The sequence below is a fragment of the Chinchilla lanigera genome, unplaced genomic scaffold (genome assembly GCF_000276665.1).
Source record: "Chinchilla lanigera isolate Chin_1 unplaced genomic scaffold, ChiLan1.0 scaffold00003, whole genome shotgun sequence".
Taxonomy (NCBI): Eukaryota; Metazoa; Chordata; class Mammalia; order Rodentia; family Chinchillidae; genus Chinchilla; species Chinchilla lanigera.
In genome coordinates this window covers 34740348-34759062 of record NW_004955404.1, presented here as the reverse complement: position 1 = coordinate 34759062, position 18715 = coordinate 34740348, and the positions used below count along the sequence as shown (strand labels likewise).

The following is an 18715-nucleotide window of genomic DNA, read 5'->3' as shown; positions in this document are numbered from 1 at the left end:
AGTATAATAGAGAAAATGAGTAATAATCAAGATAAAGATATAACTTAAACTTCATAAAATCATGTGTGTATGAATATACATGAAGTTTAATTATATGTGCTTCAACTATCATAGAAATGTGAGCATTCAAGAACTAAAGGCACCTTACAATATATCTAAGAATATTATATATATGTTGGATTTTAAATTTCTACATAAAAGTTGTATTTCTGTCAGTATTTTGTATAATTAAGATGTTCTAAAATGAATCAACAAACAAGAACATTTTCATATAAGTTAATAATATTCAAACAAAATCTCTGTAAGTCAGTTGTGCTTGTAATGAGTGTCTGTTATGAGCCTGAAAGTACTTGAGAGTTTTAATGCAAATAAATGCAAGATAATGCTATATTATAATCCCAAGAAAGTAATTATTAATCATTAGAAATTAAGTTCAGTCAAGGTATAAAATCTGATGATCTTAAGAAAGAAAACATTGACAGCTGATCACAAATATTTCAAAATCCTGATACGTAAAGGACAACGCAACAAAAGAAATCCACCTGGATCTTTCCTCCTCCAGTGAATTTTAGGCATAAGATGCCTTTGAAGACAAATGCCTGGGAGAAAATCAATCAGATCCAATTTCAACAACCAACTATACTTCACAATATAACAAGGGAGAAACAGTGTGTATTACATAATTTACAAAAATGTCGAGACTTTGTGATAAATCTACAGACAAAGGCAGAACAATAGTATTTTGATACAGGGAACATTATATTATATTGATGAATTCACCAAATATTTGGCAGACACCAAATTTTATGTTAAGATGTTTGAATGCCTGTCCTAAATTTATTTTCAAAGAAAGAGTCTATAGAAAATAATCATTGAGGTACTTGGCATAGAAGTACTGCACTTTATTTAAGAAAATTCTGGACACTTAGCCATCATAGCATGCTTTAGACAAGTTTTAAAGAAAATCAAAGTTTCGATACCCTTGGCCGATACTTGTAGAGAATCTGTTGCTTTTGTAGAGAATTTTATGACAGCTGCTACAGATATTGAAGTTGTTCTGCAAAATAAATACTTTCCTTTTTATAGGCTGGACTATATTTTATATTCCTTCCTAAAGTTTTAACTATTTAAACCTACTATTCAAAATATCTCTGAAAGTTACTAATATAACTTTAGTAACTTTTTCATATAGGCTTGGCTATTTTTTGGAATTCACAAATTCTCATTTTAATTGTTATTATTTACTTGAATTTCCTTAACAAGAAGGGCAAAGTGTGATAGCAAGAACAAAATAATCTTCTCTCTATGCCTTCTAAGCTTTTCTGGTAAAAGGAATTTTAAAAATTTAATTGAGAATTCCAAACAGATGACTCTTTAAAAACTCCTTATAATTTCTAAAATGCTTTCACATTACTATTACCACATTACTACCTCACAATATTCTTTTGAAATAAGTAGAAAGCACACCTTTATCATCCCCTTTTCATGTTTGAAGGTGCAGAGCTTCAGCCTGACTAGTCCGATATCTCTTAGCTAGTAATGAATCTAATTAAAATCTAAAATCAACTTCCCCAATTCTCATAACTCTGTCTATAGCTTAATATCTATCAAATCTACAGCTATTCTAGTAATGAATTACTTTCTGTGGGTAAATTAATAATAATTTCCCTTTGAAATAACATGATGCTTTTGTGGGATGCAATTTCTAAGAATCATATTTATTGTTAATGCTTTAACAACAGATTTCAACTTTCTCATTAACTTAAGTAACAAACGTGAACTGCAGAAGACAAAAATATTGGGGGCTGGGGATTTAGCTCAGCAGCAAAGTGCCTGCCTGGCAAGCACAAGGTCGTGAGTTCAGTTCCCAGTACCGGAGAAAAACACACCCCCCCCAAAAAAAAAAAAAAAAAAGACAAAAATATTTTAGCTAACAATCACAACTGTTTTACACATCAGAACCATACATCTGAATTCTGAAAACACTCTTTTCAACATTTGACAGGCTATAGCAGTTGGTCTTGGAGACTCCTGTTCAGCGTGCCATAGGCAAGACACCATGCCTTTATACAAGCCACTGAATCGATTGGTGCTGGTAGAATCTTATTTTAAGACTCTTTAAGGCACTGATTTATGCACAATTGATCTGATCAGCCAGGCAGTCAATGTGATTTATTAGCTAAGATGGCCAAAACCCTTTTTTCTCCTTTTTCATGCAGTAGTAATTCACCTCATTAGAGGTGGAATCATTATAGGAAGCTACAGAGAAAGAAGAAGTTGAACCTGCTGGCCTGACTCCCTGTTTCCCCCGATTTATGGATCTACCAAACAGTAACAGCGAGACACTCACACCAAAGCTGCTGTGCATACGTAGAAGCCAGTGTATCCACACAGCGGCTAGAGATGATGAAGTAGATTAAAGTGGATTCTAATACTCCTCCATTCAGTAACATTTCCAGACGGCAAACTCGTTCATTTGGCCTCATGAGAAACTCATTCATTTAGTTTCTAGTACATATATTTTTCCTTATTTAACTACAGCAAGACAAATGGCTTATATTACTTTGTAATTATGAGTTTTAACTAAACGTAAGACTAACAATGTGCATAACAGGGGTTGGGAACCTGCAATGTGTATACAGAGACACATACATGCACGCATGCACACACACACACGCACACACACGCACACACATGCTCCCACACTCCTGATGTTGCACAATATCCAGTTCTACATAGCCCAAGCCAGTTCATCTAGGGGCCAAATATACACTTGAGCTTGCCAAATGTGTTATTTCTTATGATATCTTGGGGTAAGGAAATTGTATCACTTTTGTGTAGTACAAACTCTCATTTCCTCTTGTTAAAGTCTATTCCTCTGCCAGGTCCTGTAATTAGACACCTAAGTGTCTACTGACTATTAACTATATCCTCAAAATTTCTTAATTTTAGGGCAGCAAGTGGAGCAGAGTAAGATGTGATCATCACATGAGATAGTTCTACTTTAGAACAGAGTTACTCCACACCTTCTGACCTTTTTAATTCATCTGATGCTACAAGGTCAAGGCCAGCAATCTGAACAGTGATTTTCTGAGCTATGCCTCTCCCTTTGACTTGAAAGAAATTCATCACATTACTGCAGTTCTGGGAGATGTCACCTGCTCACAGTTTCCACATACATTATCCTTCTCCGCCATTTTCTTATTGTCTTGCCATGAAGACAAGGGAGTACTCAATACTCTACACTAAAAGTTTGACAACCACATATTAGATTGGCTGGGCAGTACAAAACTGTTGTGGGATAATACATTTTTTCCCTATCAGTGTGTGTGCTGTACGCATTGTTAATAGGTCTGATTTTTAAAAATCTAGATTTACTTAAGTCGTCATATAATTTCTATAAATATGCATATGCACTACTTTTTATTTGAATCTATGCTGAATGAATGCACAATTTTAAAACTGAACATTGTTTCAATAACCTTAAATGAAGACAAAGAACAAGATAACTTGTAAAACATATGAATGTTTTTATAACTCTCCCAGGAGTAAAGTACCACCTGTTCTTATTGCCAAACCAGCAGTGTCAAAATGCCAATAAGTTTAGCAATTAAACTGGTTTTTAAAAAATGCAGTGTGTGAGTAGATGTGCATTTGTGCTATGATGTATGAATCTGTGAGTAAGCTTCCTATTACATATCCCACACCAGAAATCCTTACTAAAAGGATCCCCAATTAAAGTTTTACAATATCAGAGCTATCAGTAAGAAGTAATCTAAGATCAGGAGTTCTTATTCTCATCAGACCTTTGCTATATACTAATTTTTTTCTTTAATATGCTTCTTAGTAGAGATTAAAAGTAAGTACTTTGTGGCATGAAACTAAAAAGTTAGTTTCAGAGAAAAGGAAGGAAATACAGAAAGAGAGAGAGAGAGGAGAGTAATGGCATTGAAAATAATAAAAATATGTTATATGCATGTGCCAGTATACCAGAAAGAATCTCACTATTCTGTATTACTGTGTGTACTAAGGAGGCAAGTATTTTCTAATTTAGATTTTTATTTCGAAACTTTAGCTAGATTGCCCTTTTGATAATTACCTATTTACAAAAGGTAAAACCCCATATTTACAATATACTCCCACACTTACATTATGACTTACACTATATTTGGTATGCTACATTATAATTGGTAAATGATGCATTATTTACCAATATGATTTATTTATTTAAAATTTATTTATTATTCCCACTGCTGCAATTAAACTTTGTCTATGTTATTAATGCCTTCAAAGAGTACTTTCTTATCCTTTAGTTAATTGTATTTTCTTAGCACCAGCCCTATAAATAGAATAAGACACTCCAGGGAGGCTACTGAGTTGGGACATAGTAGATTTCTAGTTGTTGAAATCAGTCACCCTTTGGACTTGTGAACCACAAAGCATCCACAGCTTAGCAAATCCCAGCATAACACATGCCGTGTCATGTCTTATTGCCTTAACATACTCCTCACCTTCTACTTTCCCACTATAGCTCAGTAGCTCTATAATATGAACATAGCAACAACTGACATCATAGTCTAGGGAACACATTCCTGCCCTTCAGCATGTGCTGTTACTACCCAAAGAACGCAAATTCATCTTAAAGTTGTGACTACATGGGATGCACAGTTGGAGTCTCAAAATGCCCTTAATACTGCTTCATAGAAGTTGGTTCTAAAATGGAATTTAGTCTATAGTTCTTTGTGAAGTTCTGCAATGGTTTTAACTGTGAGTGTGCAATCTCTGCCTAGATAAAACTACACATTTACATGGCAAAAGCGCCAATGAGTATGTTTTATCAGACATTCCTGGAAGCTGTCTGGCCAATAGGAACGGTTTGAAATGGTTCCCTAATCACTGTTGAAATCACTGATAGTACTGTCTGTCCACACTATGACAGACAAAAGCTGAAATGTATTAAACATAGCAATCCATCATCCTGCAGATGGGAAGCAGGAGCCAGCCGAGTTCAGAGGCAGTGACTACCCGCTGCTTAACAAAGGCTGGAGTCCTGACAGTTCAGTCCCTTCCTAGCTCCTCACTACCACCCCTCCATCTAAGATGAATGAGTGTAATCAGTGAGGGAGAAAGCCTGCTGAGGACCTCAAATTCAAACATGGTTACATTTAAAGTGCAGCTTCTCTTCCTAATCAAAACTGTTGCTTAAACAGTTCTCTCCAGACACAAGAAGTGTTTGAATGAATGAGCGAGTGAATGAATGAATGAACTCTGGATTCAAGAAAGTATATCTCTGGAAAGTATTTGATTGGTATAGCACTAAGTTTACAGAACTATCTTTGAAATCAAGCTAGGATGCCAATGCAGAGGAAGTCTTTAAAAAGTCAGCCGGTTAAGGTTATGTTTACACTGTTTGGAGCAAGGTACTAGGGATGTTCTCTTTCAATGACCAAGAGATCATAATTTTCAAACAAGCACCGAATAGAAATGAAATACTCTTAGGAAAATTTCAAATTCATTTCCCATAGTTGTTTCTAATAAGGACATATAAACCTCAAAATAGCCAAAGGGAGGAGAAAAGCCTTCAACTGCTAACAGCACATTAGCAAAGTACAGAAAGGAAAGACACTTTTCTTTGGATTTCAGCCTTGTCATTTCCAATTTTCTGCTCCTTGGACATGCTTGTATTCAAATTCTGGAACATCTATTCAGCATATCAATCCTAATTAGACAATCTGCGTCTGGAAAGGATGAGAGCTGGGTCATTTGCATAATTTAATCATAAATACTCAGTGATACATATTTCCAAATGCATTTGTACAATTATCTTTTCATCCTTGGGGCAATGGTATTAATATGATTAGGCAATATTTCTGGAAAAAACAGACAAGTATGCACTCTTTTTAACTGCAGCTTAGGGCGATATGAAAAATTAATTAATTTCTGAAGAAAATCAATTTCTCTACGTGACCACATTAGACATTGCTAAACCAAGACTCAGAACCTCTCTCAATCACTACATTTTATCAGGTCCTTCTAAATTCTGATTAGTATGTGCACAGTTCAATAGAAAAAATTGGTAATGTATCAAAGAGCATCTTAAATTTTGAAGAGACCTTTCTGCTTACTTTCTTTTTGGGTATACTGTAATGCATTGTTATTTAACTAGTCAATGAGAAGTCTGTGCTTTTGGTGTGAACTCATTTTGAGTGATCTTTTATTAATGTACATTAACCAATTTCAAGGACAACAGGATAAGATTACTTTTTAAATGCTTTCTCAAGAAATGGATTTATATTCTTCTAAAATAATCTCAATTCACATGAGACTGTTTATTATGAAAAAATCAGATAAACCAAAGCATTTTAAAGAGCACCACTATCATAAGAAAAACATTGTAACATACTTAGTGGAGACATAAGAACCCAGGTGGCTAATCTGATTTTTAAAAAGAGATTCTGCTTTGTATGTTAATTAGTACCAAAGAAAGAACTGGCGTTTGTGAGTTTAAATGCCCTATTCTTCTCAATCAAATGAAAAAGTAGAAATTACTGCATGCAAATATTCAATATTCATTTAATTTGCATAAAGGTGCTTGAACAAATTTTTGATTCTAACAAGCTCATTTTTCATGCATTTTGTCTTTCATCCTAATCTAGCATCTGTCATTCCTTTTTGAAGTTATTATCGGCCCAATTCCCTCTTGGACATGGTTGCTGGGTGACCGGTATCTTAGCACCCACTTTGACAGGAACAGATGTGAATCTGATCAAGAGATTTCCCAAGGGTACCTGAAATCACAAACAACTTTTGTGAAAAACAAACAGCATTCCTGTCATGGGCCCTTATTTAACCTATTCCCCCCAAAAAAGAACAAAAAAGTTTACTCTAAATCTAATATATCATCTTAATTTTATTTCCTAAACTTTGAATAGACAATCTTAACAAAAATAAACTATATTACATTTGCATAAAAATGACTTTGGAGAATCCAATCTAAATATCATTAACTCAAAAATCCAGAGCTTTTCTGGTTTTAACAAGATGTTTATCAGTAAATTTCATGGCAAAGTGTTCCATTTACAATTTTATTAGAGTTTTTACCCAAAAAAGATTATTATGAGAATCATTTAATGATAGAGGTATTTAAGAATTAGTTCCTGTGCAAGTTCTATACAATTCTGTGAGCTTTTAGAGAATTGCCTAAAAAATAAAAGTTTCATCTCTCCTGTTACGTATTTGATGGCAAGATGCTTTCAGCATGATATTTTGGTTCGGTTCATATGGTGTGCACCATCAACCATTATTGGAAATAGAACTGCAAAGTGACACTGGAAGACCAAAAAAAAAGTCACAGAAACTTCATATCATCATCATTTCAAAAGTCAAAACAGGTGGCCTTTCCTGAGATAGATTCTTTTTGAGACCAGCATAATGATCTTATGATTTACCTGCTATTTCTTCTCCAATCACCATTACAGAAAGTGAGGAGCGAAGGTTATGTTAAATCACCATGTAAGCAGTTGGGACAAACTTCCAAATTAAATAAAATACATAATCAGATGTTGGTATTTGGTATATTATAAATGTAGTATCAGCGTGATATTAGGAAACATTCAAATGATGGATTTGTTCTCTCAACTTCATTCAAGTGGCAAGTATCAAAGCAAGGCAAAAAAAATTGGGGTCTTACTATGAGAGGTTTTTTTGATCACATAACAGCCAATAAATAAATGAAATGCTTAAAGCTTCATGCATTTTCTCATGATGATCATGAGTTATGATGGTAAGGAAAGTGATATATCTCCATTAAAAATGTTTTCCTCCCTGTACTCCAAGAACTGATTTACTATAACTACTTTTATGAGGAATTTTTATGTTTCTTCTTGTAGGGAAATAACAAAAATATCTTAACCAAATGGTTTTAGTGGAAAAGTGAAAAAGAAATGAGAGGTCTTTGAGGTTCTACTTAATTTTTCTTTGAAACAAGAATTTGATTACCTCGGCTCCAAAACTCAATGATGGAATTATTTAACCCTCCTAATTGTAATGGCATATGTGTGTTGATTTGCAAGTTATAAATTGGTTTTGCATACGTAAGATTGAGAGCAAGAAAAGTTATATAGAGAAGTAGGACCTTATTTTGTAATTTAATGGTGGTCATTTAATATTGTTTTGTTTATAAACAAAGATATTATGACACTACCTATTTATATCAGTTAACCTATACACATATGATACAACATTTCAATATTACAGAAATTTAGCAAACTACCACATACTAAAATCCTCTTCATTCTGAACAAATGACTAACTTTAAGTTTTCCAACTTAGGCCTATTGTACATCATTACAGTGAACCTAACTTAACAAAAATATCTTCTATGCATTCCATTTATCAGTGGTAGTGGCAAAGTATGCTTCAGAATCTCTTTTAGGTAGTCCAACCAAAAATAAAATAAGAAAACAATCATTAAAAATGTAGTGCTAAATTAAAAATATTCATTTAAAAATTCATATATTGAAATGTTACACCAAAGAAAAACTCGCTTAAAAAGTTTCTTATACTTGGCTAACTAATTAATGAAGAGGCATTACTCAAAAAGTATAAGGTAAATGTTTTCATATTTATATATAAAATCGTGTTTCAACATCTGTAAACTAGGATGGATACTAACAGTAGAAACTTTAAAAATTAACATATTTATAACATGGATAAAAGTAGTTATATAACTGCAAAATTTTAATGGCACTTTGTCTTAATGGTAAAATGTCATTGTTGCATAATCTTTTAAATTTTCTAACATCAAGTTATTAAATATGGTAGGCAACAGGTGCTAATAGGAGGAAAAAAAATCAAATTTGACCCAGAAGGCTCCAATATTAAGGTCTGAATTGGGATCAGTTCATTCCTTTCCCATGGGGTAACTTGTATAAATGTAATTCTATGGTTTCATAAAAGCAGGTCAAGTTTCTATCCCTGGGGGTCTTTTGGCAATTTGAAGCTTGGAAGCACTGTTCCTAGCTACAAGTTCAAATCTGCATGTACTGTCAATGGTGTGAAGAAAAAAGTCAGTAAGCAGAAGATATATATTCATCTTTGGTTATCATATACATTTGTCACAACATTCTTAGTAAAAAAAAGTATTAGAGCTCACAAGTCATAAACTATTTTGAAACTGTTTTATTTATCTTTTTTCCTCCTTCCTAACATATCTGATGATGCAAAAAATGATGTCAAAAATGTCTGTCTTTTCATAACTAAATGCAAGGGTGAGTGGCTTATTGAATAATTATGAATAAGGCTTATTTATTATGTACAATGGTTGAGATATTTCTTTTTTAAACTACATAAGCAGGGGCTGGGGATTTAGCTCAGTGGCAAAGCGCCTGCCTGGCAAGCACAAGGTCACGAGTTCAGTTCCCGGTACCGGAGAAAAACAAAGCAAAAAAAAAAACAAAACAAATAAACTACATAAGCTTTGGTGAGGCAGAAACTTTTAAGTAGATACTATTTTATAAGCTTTCTACTTTGCAAAAAGTATATATGCTTGCACTTCTGCCTATGATGTAATGACTTTACAAATGCTATGAAATAATTGAGAAAGTAATTGATTTCAATTTAACTGGACCCTTACCAGGTGTTTTCAAAGACAATTATAGCCTACTGCAAGAAGTGGCAATGCATATCTTCTCGTATAGACCTAAAGATTGACCTCATCCCTAACTCATCTCATTGATGGCAAGCTTTTAGAAGAATAGTCATTTTTTTAGGTTATGAAATTGTTTTCCTGTCATCTCTTCACTGATTCTAAAAGATATGCTTGTTCTAAAGTGCAAGAGATGATGACATAAACCAATAAAAGAAATGGAACAACGATATCAAGACTATTTAATGTTATCCAATAATGTGCAGATTCTAGTACCTTATTTAATATCTGTTGCATCCAAATAACCTAAGTCTCACATATACAATTTAAATACAGAATTAGAAGTACATTTTAGCTCTGATAAAATAAAGATCTAGGAAAACTAACTAAACTGCTAAGTATTATATGTTATAATTAAAATATTTAAGCATAAATTATTTCTTTTACTATAAAACAGGTTTCCTTTTCAATTGTCATTTGATAAAATGTGCTTTCTACAGATTTTTCTGTTTCTATAAATTCCTAAGATGGAAACGAAAGCCAGATTTCTTAGTAGGTTGTACTATGGTCTTATATGTTATAGTTGTGTTTATATACATGTACACATACATATACATATACATACAGGCTTTTTCCCAAATAAATAAATACATAGTCTACAAATGGGCTAAGGTAGGTACAAATAAAAATATCCACCACAGAGTTTTATAATTCTGGCAAAAACTTTATACTTATTGCATGCACTTTACCATCTAGCCCAGTATAAAGTACTCCAAGTTATTCCTTTAAAATGTAGAGGCATAATTCAGTTAGAAGTCCCTAACTCAACAAACATCATTTTTGAGAATTAGGATAAACTGACTTTTTCAAATAAAAAATGATAATACCATTGAATGTACTGTGCTAAATTCAAAGTGTGTTATGCTTTCAGTGATTTATTTCATGCATCAATCAAATGTTTTCACAACACAGTATTATGAGTAATGCAGCCCTCTTACTATTGCTATTAATATGAGTTGAGGATATTAGTGTTAGATTTTTATAAAATACTTCATCTACCTAGTAAGTGAATGTAATAAAATATTTTTTGAATAACATATTCTGAAAATTGCTTTTTACTACCTTTACTTGTGAGCAGTATGCCTTCAATGAATTAAGAAGTATTTACCACGAATGCTTTTTATATGATGCCATTAAATAGTGTCTTCTCAACTGCTACATTTTCTTTCTTGAGATATAATTTTATTGGTCTTGAAAAACATATGACTTTGTCCTGGTATAATGCAAGGGTATCTAATTATTCAGAAATATTTGAAATCATATTAATTCAATGATAAAGAGTGACACATTGTAAACTTTTAATAGTTTGTTTGCTCTTCCATTAATTTATAATAAGGAAAGATATTCTTCAATTAGTAAGTTTCAACTAATCAAAATTAACCAATTTATTGTACTGTCTGTTGTAATATTTGCTTTGTGAAGATCATGTTTCAAAAGTATAATCAATTTTTGCCAAATACATACACTATTTTCAAAATTTTAAGGTCTACTAATAGTCACCTGCTGTGTAACAGATTTTCTGAATTTATGCCTCTTATCAAACTGAAATTTTGTAGCTCTGGCCAACATTTTTCCCCAGCCCTGGTAGCCATTACTCTGTTTTGTTTTTATGAGTTCAACTTCTTCACACTTCACCTATAAGTGAGATCATTTAATATGTGTCTTTTTCTGCCTGGATTATTTCAACTTAACTTCTTGCTAGAAACCTACAGTGCATTTCAGGTTTTGCATTCATCCTACACAATGATATTATTTCAGACTATTTAGGTAAATAGCCCCTATCTTCCACGTCATTATTCTCTATAATTTTTAAATCAACTAGCTATTCACTGTGCTGCTGGCTGCACAGTTTAGGACACTTCAATATACTTATATCCAAAACTTCCAAAAGACCAATCAAATAATGACATAGTGAGTTTTCCAGCTTAATAAGTTGGCTGTGACAACTTCCAATCCAGTTACACACATTTAAATCTGCAGAAGTTGAAATCCTACATTGAAATCCTACATCAACTCCAAGTCATTCTGAATCAGAAAAAACAGGGTCATACCTCTAACAAAATTCAGGCATTGGCAAATCCCGTAACCAATTTAGGAAAATTCTAAAAATGAATTATTCTTTAAATAAGAGAATTAAAATGTTGTTCCCTTATTAAATAAATTCACGTCAGAATCCACCAGGAAGTTTAAATGCACCTAGTTTGAGGTCTGTGACTTTGAATCAAGTGGTGATTTGGATCATTTTCTCTACATGACACTATTACCACATTTGTATGTAAAGTTAATCATAATTGCCTATAAGTAGGTGCAATAGACACACTCTTAACAGATTTTCAGAAATCCTCTTAAACTAAATAGCGCCCTCAAAATAAAGTTATCCATCAGTTAATATAGCAATAGCTCATTACAACAAAACATAAATATTTTATCCTTGATACTCTTGTTTCCCAAAGCAGTAATTTTATAAACTAACTATACTATTTCAATGAAGTTATTCTTACATGTGACATATCCTAAGAAGTAAATATCAATAAAGTTATTTTAAAAGATACGCTGTAGCATAAAATTACTTTTGACTATAAATACTTCTGACAAATTCAAAAGAAAAGCAAAGGAATTTGAACACAATGTAGGTTTGCACGGAGCCTCTGCTATGCCTGAGATGTTCTTATCTGTGCAGATCAGAGCCTTTGATATTACATTCGTCTAAACTCCATTAGGTAGGCTTTTAGTTCAAGGTTTTCTGTGTGAAAAAAATAATCAATGAACATAACAAATATAGTGGAAAGGGGCTCTTTACTGAAGCCACAATGCTTGAAAACATGAATATAGTTTTAGCTAGATATTTAACCTGTAGCATATGTATGTATACATACATATATATATCTCCAAGTGACCAATCAGAATCTATTACTTCAGTTAAGAAAATGACGAATGCTGACACATGGTAAGGTCACTCTTTTTTTTATAAGAAGTCAAATATAAAATGATACAACATCATCTTAGTAACATTTTAAATACCCAAATCGTTCACTTCAATTTTTACATCTCTTATCATTTTAACAGCGTATAACTTGATGTGACTCTTGTGTGAACTTTCTAAAAATGATATTGCCAAAAGATAAAATTCAGACATTTAAATTTTGTAAAGAACCAAATACCAAAACCCTTAAATTCAAAACATTAAAAGAAATCTGAGAAACTCACCTGCACCTATTTGGAAGGCATATGTCAGACTGATTTCTTCAGACAAGGATAAAGAAAGATAGTTTACAACCTGTGAGAGTTTCATTACCTATCACATTTTGTTATAGTTGTTGTCTGTGTTGCTAATGCAATGCCATTTAGACGACTATTTTTTGTGATTGACAAAGGCAACTGTATGAAACAATTGAGTAAAATAATTTAGAAAGGTAAAATAATACTAATTGATAGTCAAAGTGCAAATTATTTTTAAAATAAATACCTGGTTGTACATTAAGCTAATTTACAAATGCTACTTACATCCCCAAAACAAAACACCAACTGAGAAACAATAAAGCATATTATGTTTTTATATGCTGGTGAATCACATGAAGTAAATCGCCAAAGAGAAGAGTGATTTATGCTCAAATTCTGCCAAGACTTTAATCAATATTGGGTGTCACATCTCCAGGGGAGGAGGCTGGAAGAGGTAGTGAAGCAAAAAAGAGGGTGGCTAATATTTGTCTAGGTAATTTACATGCAACTTCAGTGAAATGTCATAGATTAAACAAAAAACAATAGGAGCTTTGGGCTAAAAAAGGAAGATTTTAAAATTCCCAAATGCCAAAAACTATGCATAAAGGAACTCTGAGGTGAGGGGAGCTTGCCGTGTAGTTTATTCTGTGCATTGTTTAAAGTCACAAAATACCATTTGTGCAAATCAATTTTCTTGCCTCAGAGCATTGACTAATAAACTGCAGAGTTCAGAAAGTGAGGCATCTTCATAACTCTGTGCACTCCACAGTGACTATGTTGTTATTGGAGGCTAATTCCAAGGAAAATGACAGGTTTGAAAGAGTCGATGTAAATAACTTAAGATTTTGCACTCTGTAATGTAATTTGATTGAGCAATGTAAATCCTAGATCAGAATATGCTTCTGTTCATATATTAGCTATTAAACTATAATTTTCTAACATTTTAAAAGTAGACACATTAATTGTACATCCAAATAAACTTTCATATTTTATGCCTCAGTCTTATAATTATGTTGTATTCTTTCTGAAATGTTATGAGACACTCAGCTTTATAGGAATCATTAATCTACTATAATACAAAACTTCAAAAGCATAGTCTCTCTTCATTTGAAGTAATTCTTGAATTTCTCTGTGCCACATATCATAATTATGTGTTACGAGTGAATGAATCAGTGTTTGTGTTGAAACTTTCTCCATCGATGCATAAGTCTGTGCCATTAAAACGCAGGCTGCAGGAGAAATGTTAAATAAATAGAGACTGTTTTGGCTGGCTATCTTTATTCAAACCCCTGACAAGAAAAATAAAGGCAAGAATTAGAAAAAACTTTGTACTTACACTAAAATTTTATTTAGATAGTAGTACTGAACTGTAAAAGGCTTAGCAAGTCTTTCAATTTTCTATCTATGAACAGTATCAACTTTTAAGACAAAAGAATACTGTTTGTGAATATATGTATATGTATGTAACACCATCTGATGAAAGTAACTGGAATCTATTCAAGTTTAAAAAAAAAACTTCACAAATCTAGGGCTGCTGAGAAACTAAATCACAATCTGATTTGAAAGGTCCTGAGACAAAATCATCTTCTGACAATAATCAAACAAATAAGCATTTTAGATAGTATAATACAAGAGTCCCTTTGTATTACTTGAATTCACAGAAAACTGAATCCTGACCCAACTCTACAAACAAGCAGTTGACTCATGCAAACAGAGACTTGACCATGTACATAATTACTTTTCTTTTTTGTTGTTATTTAATGGTTAGCAGTTAATTAACTGACCTCTGTTGCAATAACCAAGTTCATGCAACTAATGTTTAGTTTTAAAATAAGAATTAGAGAAAGCTGATCAAGGGCAGACCTTGCCCTTTGACAACTTTTAGATATATTTCCTTACATTTTCCTTCGTGGTTTTGAGACCTATGATGTTCAGCTTTACTGTCTAGAGGTGATAGTCTCTTTTTCATCTCCTTGTGGTAGTGACAGATGGCTTCAACATTTACTCTAGTTTTCAGAGATAGCATACTAATACAATAGCCTCGAGCAAATTAAATCTATGCTAAGGTTTGCTGCTAACTTACTGAGCCACTCAGAGCAAGTTTATTAACCTTTCTTTAGCATCATTTTGAGTCTCTGGTATTTAAGTATTACTAGGATTTATAATTAGATACACATTCTGTAAAAAGCTGAGAGTGCTAGGATTTCAAATCTGACCCACACTACACATCCGCACATAACTGTAATTTTATATAGTTTGTCTTCTTGCAGTTTCTCTTATACTCTGTGAAAATTATTCCCTTCGTCTGTTAAGTAGCTAGAGTATAAAGAAACTAGAGTGAAAGAAATCAATATATCTAAGTGAATGAAAGCAGATCTTAATAGTAAAGGCATAAATTAGACCTGAATGGAAAGCAATTTTTGCTTTTCAATTCAAGATGCAAAACATTTAAGTTATTATTTTCAAAGAAAAGAGATAAAGCAATAACACTCATAATAATTATTACAAATAATAATGTGGTACAATACATACAGAATACTTTGGTGTGAGGAAGTTCAGTTATAATTGCTTTTTTATTTCCTCAGTGGCAGTTCGAGGAAAACCTAAGTAAGCGGATACACGCAACTACACATCTTCTCAGGTAATAACTACAATATCTGGATATCTATGTTTCAGGAAGCTTTTTTCGTTCAGAGAAGATCAAAATTCCCGTATTTCACTTAAAATAATCTGAAATAGAATTTTTAGACCACACATTTAATAGCCAAGTGTCAAGGCCAGGTGACTGAAACATAATTAGAGTAGTGATGAGATATTTTTGAAAGGATAAACAGTTCCACTGGATTTAATTTAGCTTAACTCTGTAAGTTTAAACTCCAGATCTGTTGCTAACCTGGGGAAGGGGACTTACAAGAAATTTTAGCTAATAACTTTAGGACTATTCTTCAGCTATATGATGAAGACTTCAATTCAAAACGTAGGCAAAAATTCAGGCCCAAAAACCCAAGTTTTACAGTGATTGTAGTACTAATTATAATGGAGTCGTCGAGGGAAGTTGTCTGGAGCGATTCTGTATGGGTGTGCATATGTGCATCCAAAAAGGCCACTGATTACCTAGTACAATATGTACCCTAAGAAACACAAGGAAGATTCAGAGTAGAATGGATGTTTCATTACTAAATATCGGGTAAGCAATTTTATAGCAGTCGTGTCTGGACTGACTTTAAATTTACTAGCATTTTTCCTAACAACTCTGCAATAATATTTTGTCCTAATTGAGATAGTTTTAGAGATAGATTTGGGACAAATATTCTGTATTTTGGATCACCAAGGACTCCAATTATCTGAGTAAATGACGTTTAGTGATCCTGCCCCCCTCCCTCGCAATATCTACTGCCACCTGTCCATACACTTGGGCACGCGCGTGAATACACACACAAGCGCCCGCGCACACACACACAAGCTCGCGTACACACGCGAGCACGCACACACACACACACACACACACACACACACACACACACACACCTTTATCCCAAAATAGTCTAAATGAAGGTTGAAAACCCAGACACACACCCGTGCCTCACGGAAAGAATGGCAAATAAATACGGAAAAGAATTTCGGGCCAGGTCTCGATAAGACGTTCGTTCAGTTGGAGCTGGAGTCCTTTTCTCTTTACAATCTTCCAGGCTCTAAGGAGCAATCTTTCTTTCTCCAAGAAGAAAGAGCTAGCCGCTTTTTCACCCCCACTTCCTTTAGGTCCTGATTTTCTTCCCACCTCAGTCTCTCTAGCACTGTTAGGAGCCTACACGAACTCTCTTCCTTCAGCCTCTAAACATTAGGAAGGTACTGAAGTTTTCGCGCAAATCTTGCGCGCAGTACCCACGTGCCTGCTTCAGATTTCCAACTTTCTCCGTTCGCTTTCTCTTGCAGTCTCTTAACTTTTCCCCCTGTGCTTTCCTGAAGCGAGTGGTGGGAACAAAGCTGAACTGTGAAAGGAGGGTGAAATGGTCATTTCTACCCCTAAACTGCCAAGTTGCCCCACTCCCGCCCCCTCTCGGTAGATCCTCCCCCACTGAACGTTCATTAGTATAAAACTGGTTGGACCGAGGACTGTTCCAAGGCCTCCGGAGTGGCCACGCTTTGCCTGGCTGGGAGAGCCAGGGCAGAGGACTGGGGATCGCAGAGCATCCCGTGGAAAACGTGCACCTGCTCTTTTGAGTGAGCTAACCTTTAAAAGAGAAAAGAAGAAGGAAAGAAAAGAAACAAATGAAAAAAAATTCCTCCCACTTTGGAAAGAGTGAAAGAGCTCGAGAGAGGAACCGAGGGAGAGAGCCAGCGCATTATGCTCTTGCTTCTCCATATCTCCAGTCATGCTTCCAAGAGGCCAGGGCACCCAGTCCCCTTCCCCTTTAGAAGAAAACAGGCTGGTGCCTTCGCATCTGCCCTGGGGCAAACGCACCCCTTTATTTCCCTTGCACGCTCACACGCGATGCACGCTCACACGCGATACACGCACACATGCGCGCACACACAGACCCCTCCCCTCGACATGCTCCCTCGGGACTTGGGGAGTGAACTCCTGCTCGTGCCCCGGGATTGCCCCGGGCCTCTGGGCCGCTTGTGTCGTCCCTCTCCTGACCTCAAAGTGCCCTCCTGGGCTGCCAGCCCACACCCTCGGCTTTCTAGTGGGCCCCTCACTAGGAGCGCGTGTCCCCGCTCCACGAACCCTACGGGACAGGGCAGGGTCACGACCGCCCCCGACCCCCGAGCCCGCAGGAGTTGTCCAGAGGCTGGCCGTGGAGCCCAGGACCTGGGGAGGATACTCAGGCAGTAGGGCCAGAGACGTTCCCAGACTCCGGCGAGCCGGAGAAGGGGCTGTGGCTCCGCGGAGAGGCGCAGTCCCCCTTCTTCCCGCCCCCCTCCACCCCGGAGCTTGGGGTTCCCAAGTCCCACAGCAGCCAAGCCCGGGCACCCGGGGGAGCAAGGGACGGAGCCGGCCGGAAGAGCTAGATGTGGGCAGGGTGAGGTGCCAACTTCTCATGGGGTCGGGTGCGGCTGGCGTGCCCCGGGGAGGTGCGGAGCGGCAGAGGGGTGGAGAAAAGAAGAGAGGAGAGGAGAGGAGAGGCCGCGCTCGCCGGTGCGCGCGGCTCGCGGGCGCGCGGAGAGCGGCGCCGGGAAGGCACCGAGGCCAGGGCGTGGAGTGGGCTGGGAAGGGGAAGGGAAGGGGCCGGGGCGGCAGAGGCTGCCCTCCGCTCGTTACCTTGCGTTGGTGCAGTCATTGTAGAGGGTCTCGAAGTCTTTCCTGGAGATGAGTTTGCAGCGGTTCACTCCCGGCTGGATGGCGCCCAGTCCTCTCAGGATACGAACCTGTTCCACATTGCACACCACCGGCGTGATCTCCAACCGCTTCAGCTTGGTGTAGACCGTGTGCAAGCCCCCCACCAAGTGCTTCAGGAACAGGTCGAAAGCCTGGGGCAGGCAGATCAGCTCGCAGCCCTCCACCGTGAAGGAAGCCACTTTGGCCCCCCTCAGATCCACCATTTTGCACTCATTATTCTGGGGGGTGTTTTCCACTGGGGACGGGGTTGAGTACACGGGTTTCCCGGGGAGGGGGCCGCAGCTGCTGCTACTGCTGCTGCTGCTACTGCTGCTGCTGCTGCTACTGCTGCTGCTGCTGCTGCTGCTGCCGGTGCTCGCGTTGATGGGGGTGCTCGAGGCGCCGCCGCCGCCTGCGCCGGTGCCGCCGCTGTTGCTCGCGGCCGCCAGGCTGGGGTTGCAGCCGCCGCC

At 36.2% G+C, this 18715-nt stretch overlaps 1 protein-coding gene across 1 annotated transcript in view; it reads right to left on the bottom strand.

Moving 5' to 3' along the window:
* Dach1 (dachshund family transcription factor 1) overlaps positions 1-18715 on the bottom strand; it is a 378258-nt gene that overhangs the window by 358975 nt on the left and 568 nt on the right. Inside the window, exon 2 of the mRNA XM_013516960.1 lies at positions 18189-18714. Coding sequence (XP_013372414.1) covers positions 18189-18714 — 526 coding nt within the window. The remainder of the gene's footprint in view (positions 1-18188; position 18715) is intronic.